General features: G+C 38.3%; 1 protein-coding gene across 4 annotated transcripts in view; it reads left to right on the top strand.

Moving 5' to 3' along the window:
• Positions 1 to 21941, top strand: part of RELN (reelin) — a 372556-nt gene that overhangs the window by 27517 nt on the left and 323098 nt on the right. For all 4 annotated transcript variants that reach the window (XM_075274073.1, XM_075274072.1, XM_075274071.1 and 1 more), the window contains exon 2: positions 7569 to 7679. In XM_075274073.1, coding sequence (XP_075130174.1) covers positions 7569 to 7679 — 111 coding nt within the window. The remainder of the gene's footprint in view (positions 1 to 7568; positions 7680 to 21941) is intronic.

The raw sequence follows: 21941 nt of genomic DNA, 5'->3' as shown, positions 1-21941 counted from the left end.
AGGGATTCCAAGGGGAGGTGGATTGTGGCACTTAAACTTGATGTTGATAGAGAGGACACTCTCATTTTTAGGAGTTAACAAGGGTACGGCTTCACAAATGGTGGTATTAGATGCACTGGGAGATTTCACTAGGGAACTCTTAATTAGTAAAATTAAAACACCATGTAGGGAAAGTTTGATGACCCTTCTACAGATCCATAGAGCCTTCACTGGAAACCCAAATGAATCTTAATGGCCATGTATTAAAAATACAGGACTCTAATTGTTTCTTGAAACAACACTACTTTACCAAAGGGTAGAGTAAAGGGCACCTGTTGACCACAGTGATTAGGGCCTAAACAGGGTTGATGCATATTATAGCGGTTTGGAATTCTGATGGAGACATAGTGGAGGATGGTCCTACAGTTTTGTAGGTCCTCTACAGTTATACATATTCTCCCCGAATGGATGCAAAGGCACAGAATTTTGGAGATTTTCTTGCAAGTATATCCCTGCCATCTTTGACACCTGAACAGAGATTACAGCTAGATAACCTGCTGATGAATGAGACTGTTGTTGTGGTCCTTCCCAAACCTGGTAAGTACCCATCCAGATCTGAGTCATAGTGCCCAATCTCTGTACTCTGATAAGTTATGAAAATATTAGCAAAGTTCATAGCAAATAGACTGGTGGGGGTGATTCTGGATTTATCAGATTGCTGAGGACTCATCAGTGGTGCTCCCTATTGCCCCTTTTATTTGCTTTGGCCATAGAAGCTATGGCCTATATGATAAGAAAGTCTATTGAGTTAATGAGTTTAAACATGCCAGATTGAGGAGCACATTGTTGTTCTTTTTGGGGGGTGTACGAAAGTCCCTTTCACCACATGTGAACCTCTTTAGGGAATACAGCAAATGCTTGGGACTGCCCATTAATTGGGACAAATCCTTGGACACTGTGTCCTGAAGACATGTTGGGAGTGGACCAGATTCCAGTGGTAGACTGATTTAATTAATTGGGGATACATTTATTATGGGTTTCAGACACTTCTCTTGGCAGGGTGGTGTGGTTTAGGATGAAAGATATGTGGATTAACATAAAAGGGCACGTATTAAGTGGCAAAGTAGGTTAACCAATAGGTGGTATAGAACTAGACAAAGGTGTCTAAAAGATCCCTCAGATTTATGAAGCATGAATAACTTTGATAGACCTGGCATATCTTTTAATTAGTCTTACAGCCCTTTTACACTCTCGATGATTGGACAAACAATCGTTGGCCCATGTAATAGGGCACCAATTAGCTGATAATCAGACACTTTGAATGATCAGATCTTATAATACTGCTCTAAATTTAGACATGTGGCCACTATCAGGTCCAAAATAAGTGCCTTTCAATGATATAATAAGATCAGCATTCATATAAAGAGTAATAATATTAATGATCACTTGTACCTTTATAGTTTAGAATGGGAAGTCTGTAGACTCAGTAAATAAATATTGATCTTGTTATATCATCAATTACACTGCGCAACAATAATTTTGCTACTGAGAGAAAACCATGTGATTTATACTAAAATGAGCACGCTGATTCCAAATATGAACTCGGAATTTGCCTCACATGTCTAGATTTTAAGTTATACGTGTAAAGCCTATTCAGTTATAACGTTAATGCATCATATATTGGGACTATTCCAATGCACATACTCAGACCTGTCAGGCACCAAGACTTCACGTTTTCAACATCGACACAAGTTAACTGTATATTATGCAGTGAAAAGTGATGTCTATTTCTGTACTGATGTAAATGGTCTTATGATGGAGTTAGATGGTGCACATGTTCCTGATGAATGGAGGCTAATTGGAAATGATCAAATACTTAGAACATAAATGGACAATCTTTGCTGACCTGAAAGTGGTAGCAATGCTGCTTGGCCTACAGTTAGGGTATACAAAGCATATGTGTTTCTTGCACCTATGGATGACGTGATGACAACAATCATTACAAAATAAGACAGTGGCCTCTCAGAGTCCAGCACACATTTGGTCAGTACAATGTAAAACACAAATCACTGGTTGATCCACTTCAAGTTTATCTTCCATCACTTCACATTAAAACTTAGTTTAATGAAAAATGTTGTAATTGCACTTGATGGTGATGGAAATGGTTTCCAGTATTTGAAGGAGAAATTTAGCACACTGAAAACGGAGTCTAAAATAAAGGCCAGAATTTTTATTGGCCTCAAAATTAGCAAACTAAAGCATGATGGCACTAACAGAACAAAACTCAACCCTCTGGACCTTGCAGCTTGGGATGTATTTGTGCTAGTAGTGCAGAACTTCCTTGGGAACAGACGAGCTGAAAACTCTGCTGAATTAGTAGACATCAGGCTTACAGCATATGAACAACTTGGCTGCCGAATGTCATTGAAAATGCATTTCTTGCATTCCCATCTTGACTTTTTCCCAACCAATTTGGGACACATAAATGACGAACATGGAGAACGGTTCATAAAGATATTTCTACAATGGAGAACAGATATCAAGGCCACTGGAATCCCAAAATGATGGGGGACTACTGCTGGTTTTTGCAATGGGAAAACATGACCATTCACAAATGCGAAATCCGGCCACCACTGTCACTATAGTGTTAGCCTGTAAGGATACTGCGTACTGAGTGTAGACCTACAACTGTAGGCAGACACATTTTAACCTATTCATGTAGGCAGTTACTTGCAGTATGTATGTGTCGAGGTTTGTGATTATCAGTCCCCTGATGAATGGTGCACAACAGCACCAGGAAACGCGTAGGGACCAGGGACAACTAAGGCTGTCTACCAGGGAGAGCTTAGGACTGCCCTTGTCAGGGCGGGAGTCATTGGGGGCCAGGGATTATACAGGTTGTTTACAGGGATAACTCCCGTTTTACCTGTGGTGCTCCCTGTATTGTCTGACTCCTGCCGACACTTTGGTAAGATCGTTTCAATTTATTTACCTAATGTGTATTTAATACTGTGGATCACTTTGCGTTTACAAAAGGTATAAGTGTATTACCCATAGTAATCCTATTTGTGAGAATATTTCTGACTATAACTGTGGTGACTGGGTTTTTCAGATTTTTTTTTAAAAAATAATATTTTTAACAGGTTGAATTAAATGTTAAGTTTTAGAATTTGCATCAGTGGTGTATTACGTAAACTTGTTTTACAATGAAAAAATGGAGAAATGTGGGTGGGCACTCACCAATCAGTAGACGGCACTTTTCTTCTTTCTATAAAAAAATGCTTTATTTGGAATAAGTAAAACAAATCCTCAGGGAGGGAGGGATGACATAAATTGGCAGAAAAAACAGGCAACAGCCGTTTCGTGTTATCAAACGCTTTTTCAAGCCTAATATGCATATTGCATATTAGGCTTGAAAAAGCGTTTGATAACGTGAAACGGCTGTTGCCTGTTTTTTCTGCCAATTTATGTCATCCCTCCCTCCCTGAGGATTTGTTTTACTTATTCCAAATAAAGCATTTTTTTATATAAAGAAGAAAAGTGCCGTCTACTGATTGGTGAGTGCCCACCCACATTTCTCCATTTTTTCGTTTCTATTACTGTTTTCTAAGGGTTGTGAGCACCACTGTATGTCAGAAGAGTTGCCGATTAAGAGGACCTATTGTTCACAGTTGATAACTATTTTTGCCGTTATTATTGAAGCGAGCAGTGCCGTCCACTTTCTTTCTTTGCATTTGTTTTACAATGAACTTCAATTTTAAAAGTTACTATTTTGGTTACTTTCCATCAAATGGATTATATTATATTACACTACAAATTATATATAAAGATATTTGCTTCCTGTCTGCATGCAGGATTTAGCAATTGTTTAAATTGTATTGTACATGATCTGTAAGCCAGCTTTGGAGCTTTTATAAACTAATGGCATCATGACAGTCTGACCTCTTTGGTATTTTCAGTTTGTCAGGGCAAACAGATTGTTAAAGTTGGCATTCTCTGGGTATTTTAAAAGCATCACTGTGCAGGTGGGGCCTGGTTTAAAAGTGTCCTACAAATATTGGTTGGTATGCATGTGTATGCCTGTATTTCATCTACCTGTGGCCTATAGGTTCATGCAACACCTCTGCTACCTGTGGTGTATGGGTTTCTTTAATACCTCTGCTACCTGTGACCTTCAGGTTTCTGTGATCTATGAGCTTCTTCAATATGTCTGCTACTTGTGACCTTCGTATTTCTTTGTAAACAAGTATGTCCTTCTGTTATACTTGTAAATCTGCCAACTGTCCTGATGTCCTACCCTGTATTACTGCTTGAGACCCAGCCTCTGTAGTCTATATACTGTATTCTGATCTGTCTCTGATTTAGCATCTCTGTTAACAGTTCTAAACTTCTGTCTGTTTTTGGTCTTTGCATGTACTCACACTATGCATTTTGCCTAATTTTTTGGTCCACTGCACCATAGTCTCTGATTTGCCTAGTAGGCTGCTACTAACACTGGAACCATCAAAGGACGTAGCAACCTGAATAACTCTCCACAGCAAATATGGAGGTTTAAAGGGTGAATACTATGGAGTCTGCTTACACAACACCCTTAAAAGTATCACAGTGGGTCCAAAATCCATTCCATTTCCCATTAAATTGTTTTTATTAAAGTTTTTTTTATTTAACATTTTTTCAGTCCTGCTAGAAAAGGTGACCTTTTTGCTTAACTGCTCATATAATAAAGTAAAATACTTCTTTTTCACAATGTATTAGACATTGTTATTAAGCATTTTTGTAATAAATAGTAATTCATGTATGTGATTAAATGTGTGATCCATACAGAGCTTCAGATCTACAGTACTTACAAAAAATAAAAGGATGTGCATTGATTATACAAGCCAGATATATCAATGTCTAAGCTGGGAACATGGGCCGCATATTTTTGAATTTGGTGGGCTGCATTACTTTCAAATTCTATACAATAGAAATTTATTGTTAGATAACTTTAGCAGTGGCCCTGTACAGTTTATTGTCCCACAACAGTGGCCCCAGACCTAGGCTGATATTTTAGATGCAGCAAATCCACACATAAATTCAAAGGTTACAAGTAACAGAGGTCTTGCAGAAGTCCAAAGCTATAGATAGCAGAAATACAGACATATAGGAAAGACATGCTTGTCCACACAGACAGAGGTACATGGCAGAAAGACTAACAATATTGCAGATATAACTCCAGCATAGAATAGCACCTGAACTCTTGCACAATCAGATAAAAGAGATATGCAGACAGAAGGATAGCAATCAAGCATCCAAACAATATTATGAAACAGGCAACTGAACTCATTGCTCAGCCAGGGTGTGACTAGATAAGCAGACTTAGGGTGATGACCCTGGCCACAGTCGTATCCAGGCTGTATTTCAACTGAATGTCATTACAGAGTTTGCAGTATTGCTGTTACTTCATTCTATAATGATATCCAGCTGAAATGAATTGGTGCTTCTTGTACTAAAAAGTGAAAGCACTGGCAGCATGGGTTTGGATGCAGCTAGGGCTGCTGGGAAAGGTACTATGCCGAGAAGTAGAGTGTCAGTGTTAAATGTGTTTTTTTTTTTTTCTTAAAGTATGTCAGAAATAAATACATATAATTTGGTATTTCAGTGTTCATAACAAACCCACTGTTATGTCCTCACCTGTTTGAACTTCTGTGCCATCCTCTGGCTGCATTGTAGGGCTCTTGTTTTGTATTTACTGGCCTCTGCCTTTTGGCTTTTGACTTCTCTTTTGGATTGTGATTTGGTACTGTTTGTCTGTCTGGTTTGACCTTGGCTTGCTCACTCCTCTTCTGTGTTGTCTTATCCTGTGTAACATTTATCTAGAGAAGGGACTGTCACCCAGTTGTCCTCTACTGCATAGAGTAGTTGAGGCAAGTAGGTAGGGACAGGGGCTGGGTCGAGTTTAGGATCCACTGTCTCTGTCGTTCTCTTCCTTCCAGGTCTCAGGAGTAGCCACAGGGAAATTGCTCAACAGGCAGTTTCCTAAAACCCATGCTATAAAATTGCATTATTAAACATCATAAACACAAATCTGGCATTTTTTTAAATTTTTTTATTTCCAGTTCTGGAAATGGAATAAAAAATAATCAAAAAGTTGCTTTTACACCAAAAGGGTACTAGCAAAATCATCAACACATCCTACAAAAAACAAACCCTTACAAAGCTCCGTCAACATAAAAAACAAAACAAGTTATCACTCTCATAATATGGTAACACAAAAAAGGATTTCTTTTTTAAAAAAAACATTAAACTTTCAAACATTGTTTGACTATGGGATAGCATTTGTAACGTTAATAAATATTATAATATACTTTATTAACCTCTTCACGACAGCTCACTGTATATCAATATCGGCTTTTGCTGGACTTTGTGCAGCGCCAACATATATATACTGATCCTGCTAAATTGGGAATAGGGTTTCCCCAAGAGTCAGGAACTCCGTGAGCACAGCGCTAATAGCTGCTGGTGTTCATGGAGACATGATCAGGATCTGATGTATTCAGGTCCCGTCATGAAACCACCATAACAGGAAAAGTTTGTTGCAGTAGCAAACTTTCACTGATATTAGCTGCTGCCCGCCTGCAGGTGGCATCAGGAGCTGTAACTGACAACTAACCTCCTACTTCTTAACTACTGATGAGAGCTGAGCTCTGAATAAAGCAAGGAAATAATGATTTTTCGCCATCACGCCTTAAAAAAAATCCTATAAAAATTGATCAAAGTCATGTGTACCCCAAAACAATACCAATAAATAGCACAGATCGTCCCACAAAAAATAAGCCCTCAACCAACCGGAAAAAAAAATTGCTACACATCTCAGAAGATGGCGATGCAAGATTAATTGATTTATTTCCTCAAATGGGTTTTTGTTCTACAAAACTAGTAATGCATAAAATTTTTTTTATAAATGAGGTATGGCCATAATCGTAGCAACCCGCAGAATAAAGGTAACATGTTACTTATGCTGTATGCTGTGTGGAAAAAAAATCTAAAGTTAAAACACAGTACCAGAATCGATGGCTTTTTTTTTCCTTTTAATTCATCAAGAAACAGTTAACAAAATTTAGTTAATAAGTTATAAGCATCCAGAAATGTTATCATTACAAAATACATCTCATACCGCAAACAAAAAAAAGCCAAAAAATCTCAAAAAGTGCCAAGTCATTAGTACAAAACTGGTTGCGGCGGGAAGGGAATATATAAGCTGTGCAAGCATATATCAAGGTACAAATCATATTTACAGCTTACAAGGAAAAAGAAACCAGAAGTGCCCCCCAAAGTGCCCCTCCCCCTTCCCAATCATAGGACCTACTGGGGTAATAGTAGGGAATTTGGTGTACAGCTTACATATCCGCTGTGCATTCACATCTGGTCATACTAATGCTCACTAAACCCCTTGATAAATTCTTTGAGGGGTGCAGTTTTCAAAATAAGGGGGACTTTCCCCCAGAATGGTGGAAAGCCCAGCGCAGATGTGAAGCTAGCCTAAATTGCTCTTAGTATACCGATGATTACTATTTTGTGTATAATCATTATGTGTCTTTTATTTACAGTGACTATTTCAACAAGTACCTACTTTGATGGCCTTTTGGTGACTGGATTATATACATCTACTAGCGTGCAAGCGTCTCAGAGTATTGGAGGATCAAAAGCTTTTGGATTTGGTAAGTTCATTATAACTGTTATAATTTTTAGCTCTGTATCAAGAAAATCACAATTATATATATATATAGCAGGAGAACCTGTGTGTGTGTCCATAAGAGTCATGTGATCATGTGTATCTCAGTTTGGATATCAGTGAAAAACCTGCGATCTGTTGTTATGGATACCTGGAGTAAAGCTGTGTGACTTACTGTGGAAACCTGATTTGTTATACTGTGTGCTGAGCTGTGTATCTAATCCTTTGACATGTGATGGTATGTGCTGAGCTGTGTATCTAATTCTCTGATGTGTGATACTGTGTGCTGAGCAGTGTATCTAATCTTCCGATGTGTGATACTGTGTGCTGAGCTGTGTATCTAATCCTCTGATGCATGTATCTCAGTTTGGATATCAATGTTGGATACACCTAGAGTAATGCTGTGTGCATGTGGAGTGGCCATGTTTATGGCAGTTAGAATATGAGTGAAAGACTTGCAGGTTTGTATTGGCTTATGCGGTCATTGTTTTGGGAATACTGTATCTCAGGAACAGTACATTTGAGAGAGTTGAGGCCTTGTCTTAAACCTTCCCAAACACCTGAAGTATCTGTGTGCCAAATATGGTGAAGATCAGTTCAGTTGTTTGGTCGCACATAAAGAACAGACAGATAGAAGCTCATTATAGATATATATTTAAAAGAGGTTCCCTTGGGTTAAAATATTGGCCTGATACCTTATAGATAGGATAGGCCTTCAATAATTTTAGCCCAGAAAACCCCTTTTAATCCTTTGTTTTATTGTTAAACTATTTTGTGAACCTATGTTATATCTGCACAGATTGTGGTTGGAGATATAAAGCTGTGCCAGATTTCTGGCATAAATGATAATAAATCTAGCATGTTTTCACCACAACCACTTTTCGAGAAAGTGGAGAAGGTGGTGCAGATTTTAAAAACTTGTAATCACAACTTTTTACGCTTTGTACACCAGGAAACTGGCGTACAAGGACTAATAAATCTGCCTCAGTGTGCATTATAGACTCTTAGTGTTTGGGTCAGATTTTATATGTTTTTTTTTTTTTTTTGTTTGTTTTTAAACCAAGTATTAAGATTTGATACAAAATTGCATGAAGATACCCAACAGTATATTGTACTGAGAGACTCACAATGGTTTTATTTTGTATTGGGGTATAATAGGTTGTTATTAAGTTATAGTTCAGATTTTGTTTGTGTATGGCAAAAATATGAAAACTATCCTGGGAAGGAAAGGTTTAAAATCTATGAAAATGTATAATCATAAAGACATATACTGTACATACTGTAAGGATAGATTACAAGCAATTATGCAATTTTCTTAGCTAACTGTTTTTTCTTGTAATGTCTCCAAACTACCTCTTTGACAATAGCCTGCATTAATCTAGATTTTCTGTATCTTTGAGGGGAGCCCACCCCTCTAAAAGGCCATTTAGTTCACAATTATTTGCTTGTGTTTACTGGTATTCAAGAATGTAAAGTACCATGGAATTAATGGTGCTATATAAATAAACAATAATATAATAATAATAATAATAATCTTTTAACTATACTATACTATACAGCCAATCACCTTAGAAAAACAAGATCATATTTTCAGTTAAAATCAGTAAATGTAACAAATGCATTTCTGCATCAACGCAACAATATTACCCCATTAAAAGGAAAACATACATGTAGTAAAAATATTTTTAATCTTTGATCAGTCAATTGTTGTCAGCATTACAAGTACAGGCATTAGTTTTGCATACAAACAGACAGTGAAGGGTCTCCCATACAGGTGACAAAAATTTGGTGTGTAGAGATCTATGAATCTAAAAAAAAAAAAAAAGTGTCCATGCAGGGAAAATTTCCAGGCATATGTGTTGTGACATACAGCACAAACATATATCATTATACAATACACAACACAATGCAGTAACTCCAGCTCCTAGATCTATAAGGGACCCTCTACTGAATTCAATCATACTTTTTGTTTTGCTAACAAAGTATCATTTTTCAAAATATGCAAATTAGCTTCAAATGCAAAGGGGTATTATACTCTCGATAGGCTATATTTTCAACTCTGTCTCTTCCACTAAATCCCACCTAGATCCACCCCCAGACCTTGAGATATATATATATATATATCAGTATATGTGTGTACATACAGCATATTGTTTTGCAGTTCTGCAATTTGCTGCCTTCAAGGACTGAAGAATGTAAAATTACATCTATGTAATGTACTCAACAAAATTATCTTTCTCTTTTATTAACACATGGACATATTAGATTCTGAGTCATAATCCATTGTTAAGCTCCTTTATCTTTTTTTCTTAATGGCAAAAAGAGGACTGATAACCTTCATTATAAGGACTGCTAGCAGTCTTATGAAAATGACTCTGTAAATCTCAGTTAAAGATTTTAATCTTCCGCTACCTCTGCTTCCTATCCCTCCATTATGTCAAGTAAGAACTGTAGCCAGTGTCAGAGCACTTGACAAATGAGGCACAAGTGAATGTGATTTACATTGCTCCTGTATGCTTGTCTCATTGCCATCTTTATATTTATGAGGTTTGAGGCCTTTGCTTGCTGCAAGTCAGACAAGATATGTAATCATGAAAGATTTATTTTTTTTTCTCTAAAGTCTTTCCTCTTGTAAATTGCTATACTGTCATAAACATGATTACTGCATGAGTGTAATTTAAACACTCTCTGCACATGGTCATCAAACTTCTGGAAGCCCACACTCATTTATCTTACTGTTATTAATGAAAGAAAAAGAAAGATTATTTCCTAAATGCTTTCAGTTATAATCATTCCCAACTGAAAAGAAGTCGAGTACGCAAAGAATCAAATCTCTAGGTAATCCTAATACTGTAATTTGACAGAATTTGTTTCGGCATGTGCACTAGGCTGTGAACATCAGAGACAGAGGAAGTGGCTTCTACCTGTGATCTGGCTAGCCGTTTATAATGCCTTAAAGTTTACAAAATTCTGATATTGCAAAGGATTCTGTCAGAAAACAACTGAAATTACCACTTTCTAGAAAATCTCCATTTGTATTCATCCATGAATTATTTGGATAAACTTTGCATAAATCAATAGTACTTTACCTGCATATATTGTGACTTGTATTTTGTGTTATTTAGCCTGTTTTCCAATTTGCAGGCTCTCTCTTTAATTTTTACTTCTCCCTCAGCTGATGGGTAGAGATAAGCTGCTGTGATCTCTCCCATCCACTGCACAAAACACAAGTAAAGGAGAACCTGCTTGAAAACTCTCTCTCTCCATCTCTCAGTAACATCATCAGCAGGATCATATAGGACATTGTAGAGTACTTACCTGTACTGATGTGGATTAAGCATTTGGAGTGAGAAAGAAACCTCCTATTTAGCTCTAGCAGCCTCTATCTGCCTGTATCTCTCTACTTTCACTCAACCTCTGCTCATTCCTCCTTCCTATTCTTTGCACAGAATGCCATGTAATCTGATACCTCTATAGAATACTATGTAATCTCATATTTTAGCAAGACAGATTTACAAATGATTTCAATGTGAATTTCAGTGAGTGTGAGGGAAAGAGCCAGATAAGTGAAGAAAGAAGCATTTTTCTCTGTATTACAAAAGGTTCTTATATCTATTTGCACAATTAGCTTATGTATTTGTTGAAATTCTATTGACCATTAAAGGGTTTTCCTATCTGGGCAAGTTATCCCTTAATCTGATAGGTGATAATTACAAATCATAGGGGATCCGCATGCTGAGGCCCACATCATTGAGGAGAACAGCCTTATTTTGTTTCTGGTTCTGAATGGAGCAATGGGTAGCCCATGCACTGCTCCATTTATTTCAAAGGTAGTGCCTGAGAGAGCTGAGTTCTGTAGTTCAACTATCTCCAACGCTTTAGGGCTATGCAGCGTTCTGAAGGGAGAGATGGTTAGTTATGTGACCGATTCCATAATAGAGCTCAGAATATTCTTGGTGCATACTTGACAAAATGGCAGACCCTGAAATATGGCAGGTGTTTCTGCGCATCGGTCTCTGCTCCGTGGGCAACATATTTGTGATCTTGTGTGTATGGACTGAAGAGAAATTATCATAGAATGTGGTAACTATTCCTTTGTGCGCTTTGATAAATACTTTTCAATAGACCTGTGTTCGGTACATTCTTTGTTTTTGAGAAGCAGGACCTCATTGCGCAGGTGGTAGTCACATGTGGAAGTTATAAACTGGCCCAAGTATTGTTGTGTAGAATACTTAGAATTGTACTCACTTCTTGGGCCCCTTCAGTACCCTATTAGGACTGATGAGTGGTTGTAACTGTGAATCTGCCCCCTTGTGTACATCTGTGTACGTTTCTGCAGTGTAACCGCCCATTCACTTTCAATTAAAGTGATGTTGTGCAATATAACATGTCATATTATGAAACAAACATTAGTTTGGCACAGAGAACATTTGTTTTGTACTTCCTACATCTGTACATGATCCTTTGGACTCCATAGGAATACATAGGCCACTTATTAAACCATGCCAGAGAGATACCAAAAGCAGGCCTACAGGTATATGCTAGCCCCCTGACAGTTATGGTAACCGTTTGGCACACCTCAATCACAATACAGGGATAACGAGGAGGTGACACAGTCGATATTCACAGCATGTCCGCGGGCGCCCCATGATCACATCACAGGGATACTGATGAGACGATGTAGTTGATATTCATAGCATCTTATAAGGGTATAAATTACCAGGATCGCATTTATTTAGTATTGGGGCACTTGCAGCAGGAGCAGGGCTGCATAATATAGCCCCACATTTGCTACTGACCTTGTAGGGATACTGATAACACCTGAAAAATGACTGTGATGAAAATGTACATTCTAATGAGCAGGACCAGACAGCTGCCAATGGCATACATTTTCATCACAAATTGATAAAGAATCTGTTACCACGGAAACACCACTTCTCCCCTCTCCCCAAACAATGCCGTGGTTTGGATAGGTGAAAAGATGCTGATTCCAAATATGTCATTATTATCTCAGTTATCACTGGCTTTCCTTTGCTGTTAATCCCACAAAAGTTTTCTGTGCTGTATACTAATGCATGCCTAGGACTCTTAAAGAAACAGTCCAGTGAAAACACTTTGGGGGAGATTTATGAACTTAACCAATCACAGTGTAGCTTTCATCTGTTAAAGTGCCCTTGAGAAATGAAAGCTGTGTTGTGATTGGGTGCTATGGGCAACAAAGAAAATATTTCTTTTAGACCATTTTGTAAATCTGCTGTACATTTGCCACATTTTTCCATCACTGCATTCTACACCTGATGATGCTTTTACGTAATTTCTTCACTCTATCCCAGCAGTTCTGTATCAGCAAATCAGCTCTGATCAGATGCCATCTTGATCTTTAGATTTCCATGTGCCATTTAGCCAATCCCATCATGCCTCACTTCCAGGGGCATAGTTATAGGTTGGCAGCAGTAACAGTCATTAACTAGAGCCCTAAAGCCCAAAGGTACCTCTGCCACATAAAACTTTTGACATAATATGGGGAAAGAATTGCTGTTATCATGCTATTTGTGTCCAGAAGGCCATCTGATAAATAAGCTTTTATAGACTTTAGACAGACTGCATACTTTGGGACCTAATTTCACCATTATACATTAAGTACAGAGAAAAAATAGTATAGTGTCATGTTATCCAGAAAAAAAATCATGCAGTATTTGATACCAAAAAAGCTTTCAAAGCATAGAGGCCCCTTCTTCAGGTATTTACAAATTAACAAATACTTAACAAATGGTTAATATGAGATAATAAATAATTAACAAATAGTTTTTACTGCGAGGCAGCTGATTCATCTGTAGTGGGGCATTTTTTTTAGTTTTCATGTGGGTCTCCTGATGAACCCTGGGACCAATATCCTAGGAGGAAATGTGTAGAGACCTAGCAATTCTCCTGTCTATCTTGTTATACAGACCTAATGGTATGTATATCCAACTTTTAACTGTCTTGGATATTTACTATGGAGTTGTTTTTAACTCTTTAATGTTTGGGATGAAGTATTGCATATACTAAATACAGGATTTGCGCTATCACAGGGTTTTAGGGGGGCACCTGTAGTTGCTATTTGTGTCGCTAATAGTATCTGTTTCACCCCATATATAGAGTGTGTATTTATCTTTATCACACATACCATATATTACTGTTTGAGGGTGTGATTCATAGTAGCACTATACTCTGTTTACATATATATGAATAGTTAATCGACCAAGGCAATCCTGTATAGTGCTTTTCCATTACATTTATGATATTGATCCCTTTATTTATTTTTGGTATCTATATACCTATTAGGGTTTGGTATTATTTGGTCTTTTTACTCTATTGATATTAAAAGTTATGTTTTAGCCTGATTTAGGACTCTAGTTCCTTTTTTGTGACTCTGGAAATGCCCAAACTATAAAAAGTGATCAAAATACAACCAACATGGTATCAATAAAAACTACATACTGTCTCACAAAAAAAAGACCCCTTACACAGTTCCGTACCCTGAAGTATAAAAAAGTTACTGGTGTCAGTATATGATGAGTCCAAACTTTTTTTTTCTTCAAAATTTAGAATATTTATAATTAAAAAATGAAAGAAACTATATCAATGTGTTATCACCGTGATTGTGGAATAAAGCTAACAATAACACTTTTATCACACAGTTGGAGCCGTGAAATCAAAACCCCTATAGTGGCACTGCCTTTTTTTTTCGATTCCAACTCATTCTAAATTTTTACCAGCTTCCCAGTACACTGTATAAAATAATAAATAGTACTATTTTGAAGTTCAACTTGTCATGCAAAAATCAAGCTCTCCTATGTCTAAGTAAACTGAAAAATTAGAAAGTTATGGCTTTTGGAATGCAGGGAATATATAACAAAAACACACTAATGAAAAATGTCTGCGTCCTATAAGGGTTAAAGCAAACTGATAGGGTGCCTTGTTGAAGAGGATCTATCAAGATTCCTGACAGATATGTTTTAATAATTACTTGAATTTCCTGTTAAATAACAATTCTGGAGCATCTCTTTCTATAACTATGCATTCTGCTGTTCCTCTGCTGTATTTCCTGAATATTTATGAATAAATTGACAACTGAGTGATACCATTCCTTTGTCAAAGGCATTTTCTGGCATTGTCAACACTGATTAGACACAAGAACACCCCAAACTGGCATCATCCAGATGTCACTTTATTCATAAATTTCTAGAAGGAAAAACAGATGAACTACACAACACACGGTACTATTAAAGATGCTCCAGAAATTCTTATTATGGTAAAAAAAACACAAATTTTTCTGAGACAGACATGATGCTTGGTGCTACTTAACACAGCAAGGTTGTAATAATTGTAGTGATATGTGTGTTGTCCGAGACATTACACAAAGAATGAAATAATCATCTATTGTATAATTAGAATTGGATAATAATACAGCAGATGCCAAGAACAGGGCCGCTTTAACCATAGGACCAACGGTGCCCTGTGGTAGCGGGGCTCCTTTGGACAGTGGGACAGTCCTACATTTGCTGTCCCGCTGTGGGTCCGAGCTACCCCAACTAATTAGCGTCCACTGGATGAGTTGAAGCCAGTGATAAAGTAGGGAGCCGTGAGCTCCCTCCTTCACCATCTGGCCGCTGTCTTTGCTCCCGGTGTCCTGGGAGCAGGAGGCGCGATGTAGTGACATCACTTACTCAGAGCCTGTTACGAGGTATTAAGGTTTGTTTGTTATATATATATATATATATATATATATATATATATATATATATACTGTATGTGTATATATATATATATATATATATATATATATATATAGTGTTGGCCAAAAGTATTGGCACCCCTGCAATTCTGTCAGATAATACTAATTTTCTTCCCGAAAATGATTGCAATCACAAATTCTTTGGTATTATTATCTTCATTTAATTTGTCTTCAATGGAAAACCACAAAAGGAATTGTCAAAAAGCCAAATTGGATATAATTCCACACCAAACATAAAAAGGGGGTGGACAAAAGTATTGGCACTGTTTGAAAAATCATGTGATGCTTCTCTAATTTGTGTAATTAACAGCACCTGTTACTTACCTGAGGCACCTAACAGGTGGTGGCAATAACTAAATCACACTTGCAGCCAGTTGAAATGGATTAAAGTTGACTCAACCTCTGTCCTGTGTCCTTGTGGGTACCACATTGAGCATGGAGAAAAGATAGAAGACCAAAGAACTGTCTGAGGGCTTGAGAAGCAAAATTGTGAGGAAGCATGAGCAATCTCAAGGCTACAAGTCCATCTCCAAAGACCTGTAAGTTCCTGTGTCTACTGTACGCAGTGTCATCAAGAAGTTTAAAGCCCATGGCACTGTGGCTAACCTCCCTAGATGTGGACGGAAAAGAAAAACTGACGAGAGATTTCAACACAAGATTGTGCGGATGGTGGATAAAGAACCTTGACTAACATCCAAACAAGTTCAAGCAGTCCGAGGGTACAACAGTGTCAAACCGTACTATCCGTCGGCGTCTGAATGAAACGGGACTGTATGGTAGGATACCCCGGAAGACCCCACTTCTTACCCAGAGACATAAAAAAGCCAGGCTGGAGTTTGCAAAAACTTACCTGAGAAAGCCAAAAACGTTTTGGAAGAATGTTCTCTGGCCAGATGAGACAAAAGTAGAGCTTTTTTGGAAAAGGCATCAACATAGAGTTTACAGGAAAAAAAAGAGGCCTTCAAAGAAAAGAACATGGTCCCTACAGTCAAACATGGTGGAGGTTCCCTGATGTTTTGGGGTTGCTTTGCTGCCTCTGGCACTGGACTGCTTGACCGTGTGCATGGCATTATGAAGTCTGAAGACTACCAACAAATTTTGCAGCATAATGTAGGGCCCAGTGTAAGAAAGCTGGGTCTCCCTCAGAGGTCATGGGTCTTCCAGCAGGACAATGACCCAAACCACACTTCAAAAAGCACTAGAAAATGGTTTGAGAGAAAGCACTGGAGACTTCCAAAGTGGCCAGCAATGAATCCAGACCTGAATCCCATAGAATACCTGTGGAGAGATCTGAAAATGGCAGTTTGGAGAAGGCCCCCTTCAAATCTCAGGGACCTGGAGCAGTTTGCCAAAGAAGAATGGTCTAAAATTCCAGCAGAGCATTGTAAGAAACTCATTGATGGTTACTGGAAGTGGGTGTTCGCAGTTATTTTGTCTAAAGGTTGTGCTACCAAGTATTAGGCTGAGGGTGCCAATACTTTTGTCTGGCCCATTTTTGGAGTTTTGTGTAAAATGATCAATGATTTGACTTTTTTTCCATTCTCTTGTGTTTTTTCATTGCAAGCAAAATAAATGAAGATATTAATAACAAAGAGTTTGTGAGTGCAATCATTTTCTGGAAGAACACGAGTATTATCTGACAGAATTGCAGGGGTGCCAATACTTTTGGCCAACACTGTGTGTGTGTGTGTATATATATATATATATATATATATATATATATATATATATATACAGTCCTATGAAAAAGTTTGGGCACCCCTATTAATCTTAATCATTTTTAGTTCTAAATATTTTGGTATTTGCAACAGCCATTTCAGTTTGATATATCTAATAACTGATGGACACAGTAATATTTCAGGATTGAAATGAGGTTTATTGTACTAACAGAAAATGTGCAATATGCATTAAACCAAAATTTGACCGGTGCAAAAGTATGGGCACCTCAACAGAAAAGTGACATTAATATTTAGTAGATCCTCCTTTTGCAAAGATAACAGCCTCTAGTCGCTTCCTGTAGCTTTTAATCAGTTCCTGGATCCTGGATAAAGGTATTTTGGACAAACAATTCAAGTTCAGTTAAGTTAGATGGTCGCCGAGCATGGACAGCCCGCTTCAAATCATCCCACAGATGTTCAATGATATTCAGGTCTGGGGACTGGGATGGCCATTCCAGAACATTGTAATTGTTCCTCTGCATGAATGCCTGAGGATTTGGAGCGGTGTTTTGGATCATTGTCTTGCTGAAATATCCATCCCCGGCGTAACTTCAACTTCGTCACTGATTCTTGAACATTATTCTCAAGAATCTGCTGATACTGAGTGAAATCCATGCGACTCTCAACTTTAACAAGATTCCTGATGCCGGCATTGGCCACACAGTCCCAAAGCATGATGGAACCTCCACCAAATTTTACAGTGGGTAGCATGTGTTTTTCTTGGAATGCTGTTTCTTTTTGGACGCCATGCATAACGCCTTTTTTTTTATAACCAAACAACTCAATTTTTGTTTCCAAAATGAAGCTGCCTTGTCCAAATGTGCTTTTGCATACCTCAGGCAACTCTATTTGTGGCGTACGTGCAGAAACGGCTTCTTTCTCATCACTCTCCCATACAGCTTCTATTTGTGCAAAGTGCGCTGTATAGTTGACCGATGCACAGTGACACCATCTGCAGCAAGATGATGCTGCAGCTCTTTGGAGGTGGTCTGTGGATTGTCCTTGACTGTTCTCACCATTCTTCTTCTCTGCCTTTCTGATATTTTTCTTGGCCTGCCACTTCTGGGCTTAACAAGAACTGTCCCTGTGGTCTTCCATTTCCTTACTATGTTCCTCACAGTGGAAACTGACAGGTTAAATCTCTGAGACAACGTTTTGTATCCTTCCCCTGAACAACTATGTTGAACAATCTTTGTTTTCAGATCATTTGAGAGCGGGCTGTCCATGTTCGGCGACCATCTAACTTAACTGAACTTGAATTGTTTTGTAGAAAGAAATGGTCCAAAATACCTTCATCCAGGATCCAGGAACTGATTAAAAGCTACAGGAAGCCACTATAGGCTGTTATCTTTGCAAAAGGAGGATGTACTAAATATTAATGTCACTTTTCTGTTGAGGTGCCCATATTTTTGCACCGGTCAAATTTTGGTTTAATGCATATTGCGCATTTTCTGTTAGTACAATAAACCTCATTTCAATCCTGAAATATTACTGTGTCCATCAGTTATTAGATATATCAAACTGAAATGGCTGTTGCAAACACCAAAATATTTAGAACTAAAAATGATTAAGATTAATAGGGGTGCCCAAACTTTTTCATAGGACTGTATATACAGTGGGGGACACAAAACTGTGGAGGCAACCTAGGGAGAGTCAAGAAACTGTGGAGGCAACTGGTGGGGACCTGAAACTGTGGGGGCAACCTGGGTGAGGGCACGATACTGTGGGGTCAACCTGATGGGGGCATGTCAGTGTGAGGGGACATGATACGGTGGGGGCAATCTGGTGTGAGGACATGTTACTATCGGGGCAACCTGGGGGGTGGGAGGACTTGATACCGCCATATTGCAATTGTTTATTTTGACAGCTGGATGATGTAAGCAAGAGAAGTGAATGAATTTGATAATATATTGCTATACATTAGTAATGCACAATATTTTATGGGAGATCAGACCCACTAGGGTTTAAACCCTATGGTATTGACACATTAGGAGAGTCTTCATACCATCCCTCAGCAGCTGACTTTTTATAATTGCAGGATTGGTGTATTTTTTTAATACTTTTTAATACTTTGTTTCTGTATGTTATGCTATTTCCATAACATTTAGGCAAGGGCAGTCATATTCCTACTCCAAGGTTTCTGAAACTTCATCATGAGATGAGGCAATGCTCAAAAAAGCTAGCAGTTAGTGCTTAAAAAAAAGTCCATAGTACTGAAAGGTACTGAAATCACGCTTATTTATTCAATGTGACGTTTCAGTCCTATGGACTTTTCAAAAAAAACCTCAATGCACTAGGAAACGCGCAGTTTAGTTGGTACAAAGAAGAGTGGTAACACAGCAAGTAGTATGGTGTGATGTGACTATATTCACTAACCTTAGTGAAGGAGTCGCAGGGCAACACTGGCTTATTGTTTTTTTTTTTCTCTTTCACTCTTTATATAAGAGTAATACTATTTATTTTTTGTAATGGGGAGGATTGGTAGCTATTAGTTGTGTATCTGTACTACTTATTCATGTTCTGTGCCTTTGTGTATTTATTTAAGTAGACTGATTTTAGCTCAATCATATACATTTACTAATGATTGGGTGCCTAAGTATTTTACTTTTGGTATGTAGACTCGTAATATACAGTGGGTACGGAAAGTATTGAGACCCCTTTAAATTTTCACTCTTTGTTTCATTGCAGCCATTTGCCAAAAATACACTCAGCATCCCATCTTGACAGAAAAAAAACAAATGTAGATATTTTTGCAAATTTATTAAAGAAGAAAAACAAATATCACATGGTCATAAGTATTCAGATCCTTTGCTCAGTATTGAGTAGAATCACCCTTTTGAGCTAGTACAGCCATGAGTCTTCTTGGGAGTGATGCAACAAGTTTTTCACATCTGGATTTGGGGATCCTCTGCCATTCTTCCATGCATATCCTCTCGAATTCCGTCTGGTTGGATGGCGAACGATGGTGGACAGCCAATTTCAGGTCTTTCTAGAGATGCTCATTTGGGTTTAGGTCAGGACTCTGGCTGGGCCATTCAAGAGTGGTCACAGAGTTTTTCCGAAGCAACTCCTTTGTTATTTTAGTTGTGTGCTCAAGGTCATTGTCTTGTTGGAAGGTGAATCTTCAGCCCAGTCTGAGGTTCAGAGCACTCTGGAAGAGCTTTTCTTCCAGGATAGCTCTGTACTTGGCCGCATTCATCTTTCCTTCAATTGCAACCAGTCGTCCTGACCCTGCAGCTGAAAAACACCCCCGTAGCATGATGCTGCCACCACCATGTTTCACTGTTGGGATTGTATTGGGCAGGTGATGAGCAGTGCCGGGTTTTCTCCACACATACCACTTAGAATTAATGCCAAAAAGTTCAATCTTCGTCTCATCAGACCAGAGAATCTTATTTCTCATGGTCTTGGAGTCCTTCATGTGTTTTTTGGTAAACTCTATGCGGGCTTTCATATGTCTTGACTGAGAAGAGGCTTCCTTCGAGCCACTCTGCCATAAAGCCCGACTGTTGGAGGGCTGAAGTGATAGTTGACTTTGTGGTACTTTCTCCCATCTCCCTACTGCATCTCTGGAGCTTAGCCACAGTGATCTTTGGGTTCTTCTTTACCTCTCTCACCAAGGCTCTTCTCCCACGATTGCTCAGTTTGGCTGGATGGCCAGGACTAGGAAGAGTTTTGGCCGTCCCAAACTTCTTCCATTTAAGAATTATGGAGGTCACTGTGCTATTAGGAGCCTTGAGTGCTGCAGAAATTCTTTTGTAACCTTGGCAATAGCTGTGCCTTGCCAAAATTCTGTCTCTGAGATCCTTGGACAGTTCCTTTGACCTCATGATTCTCATTTGCTCTGACATGCACTTTGAGCTGTGTGATCTAGGGGTCCATTCACACGGAGTAAAGGCGAGCTTATTTTGGCAAAAGACACATGTAAAGAATATGTGTGTAAAAATAAGACTCCCATTGACTTCAATGACATTTTACACGTGTATTTTGATGTGTTTTTTTACAAGTGTAAAAAAATGTCATTGAAGTCAATGGGAGTCTTATTTTTACACATGTATTTTGCCAAAATGATCGCACGTTTACTCCGTATGAATGGACCCTTATATAGACCGGAGTGTGTCCAATCAGTTTAATTAAACACAGCAGGACTCCAATGAAGGAGTAGAACCATTCCAACTGAAGAAGAAGTACAGCACTGTGTTATAGAACAGCTCAAAGGACTGCTTGGTCAAGTGTCCTAAAGAAAGCATGGAGTTACGTATACTTTAGACAGGTTCAGCGCTGTATACTCTGCTGCTTTTGGCAGCTGTACCTTTTTTTTTATTAGACCCAAATTCATCTGTTATTTATGACTTATCATAGGTAGGTCATCAATTTTTGAGCCTCAGAAAAACATTTAAGGGCACATGACAACCGTGAAACTCGATCTGTGTGTTAGCCAGATTTACCAGCCTGAACTTTATGCTGGGAACAGGACTCCTAGCTATAGATATTTTTGATGGTAAAACTTGGTTGAGTGCAGCTACCATAAAACTGAGTATTTGGTCAACTAAGGTGTGACGGTAATAGACTGGAATCATTATGATGAGGCCCGACATTGCAGAAACGCAGATTTTTTTGTTGTTGCAGATTTTGCTGCGTTTTTTTGAGCCAAAGCCAAGAGTTGTTACAAAGGGAATGGAAAACATATAGGAAATCTTCATACGTCTACCTTCTGCTCAAAATCTTTAACATAAAAAGATGCATTTTTTCA

Source organism: Leptodactylus fuscus, chromosome 5, assembly GCF_031893055.1.
Source record: "Leptodactylus fuscus isolate aLepFus1 chromosome 5, aLepFus1.hap2, whole genome shotgun sequence".
Taxonomy (NCBI): Eukaryota; Metazoa; Chordata; class Amphibia; order Anura; family Leptodactylidae; genus Leptodactylus; species Leptodactylus fuscus.
The sequence above is the reverse complement of the archived record's forward strand: the minus strand, read 5'-3'. Positions and strand labels throughout refer to the sequence as shown.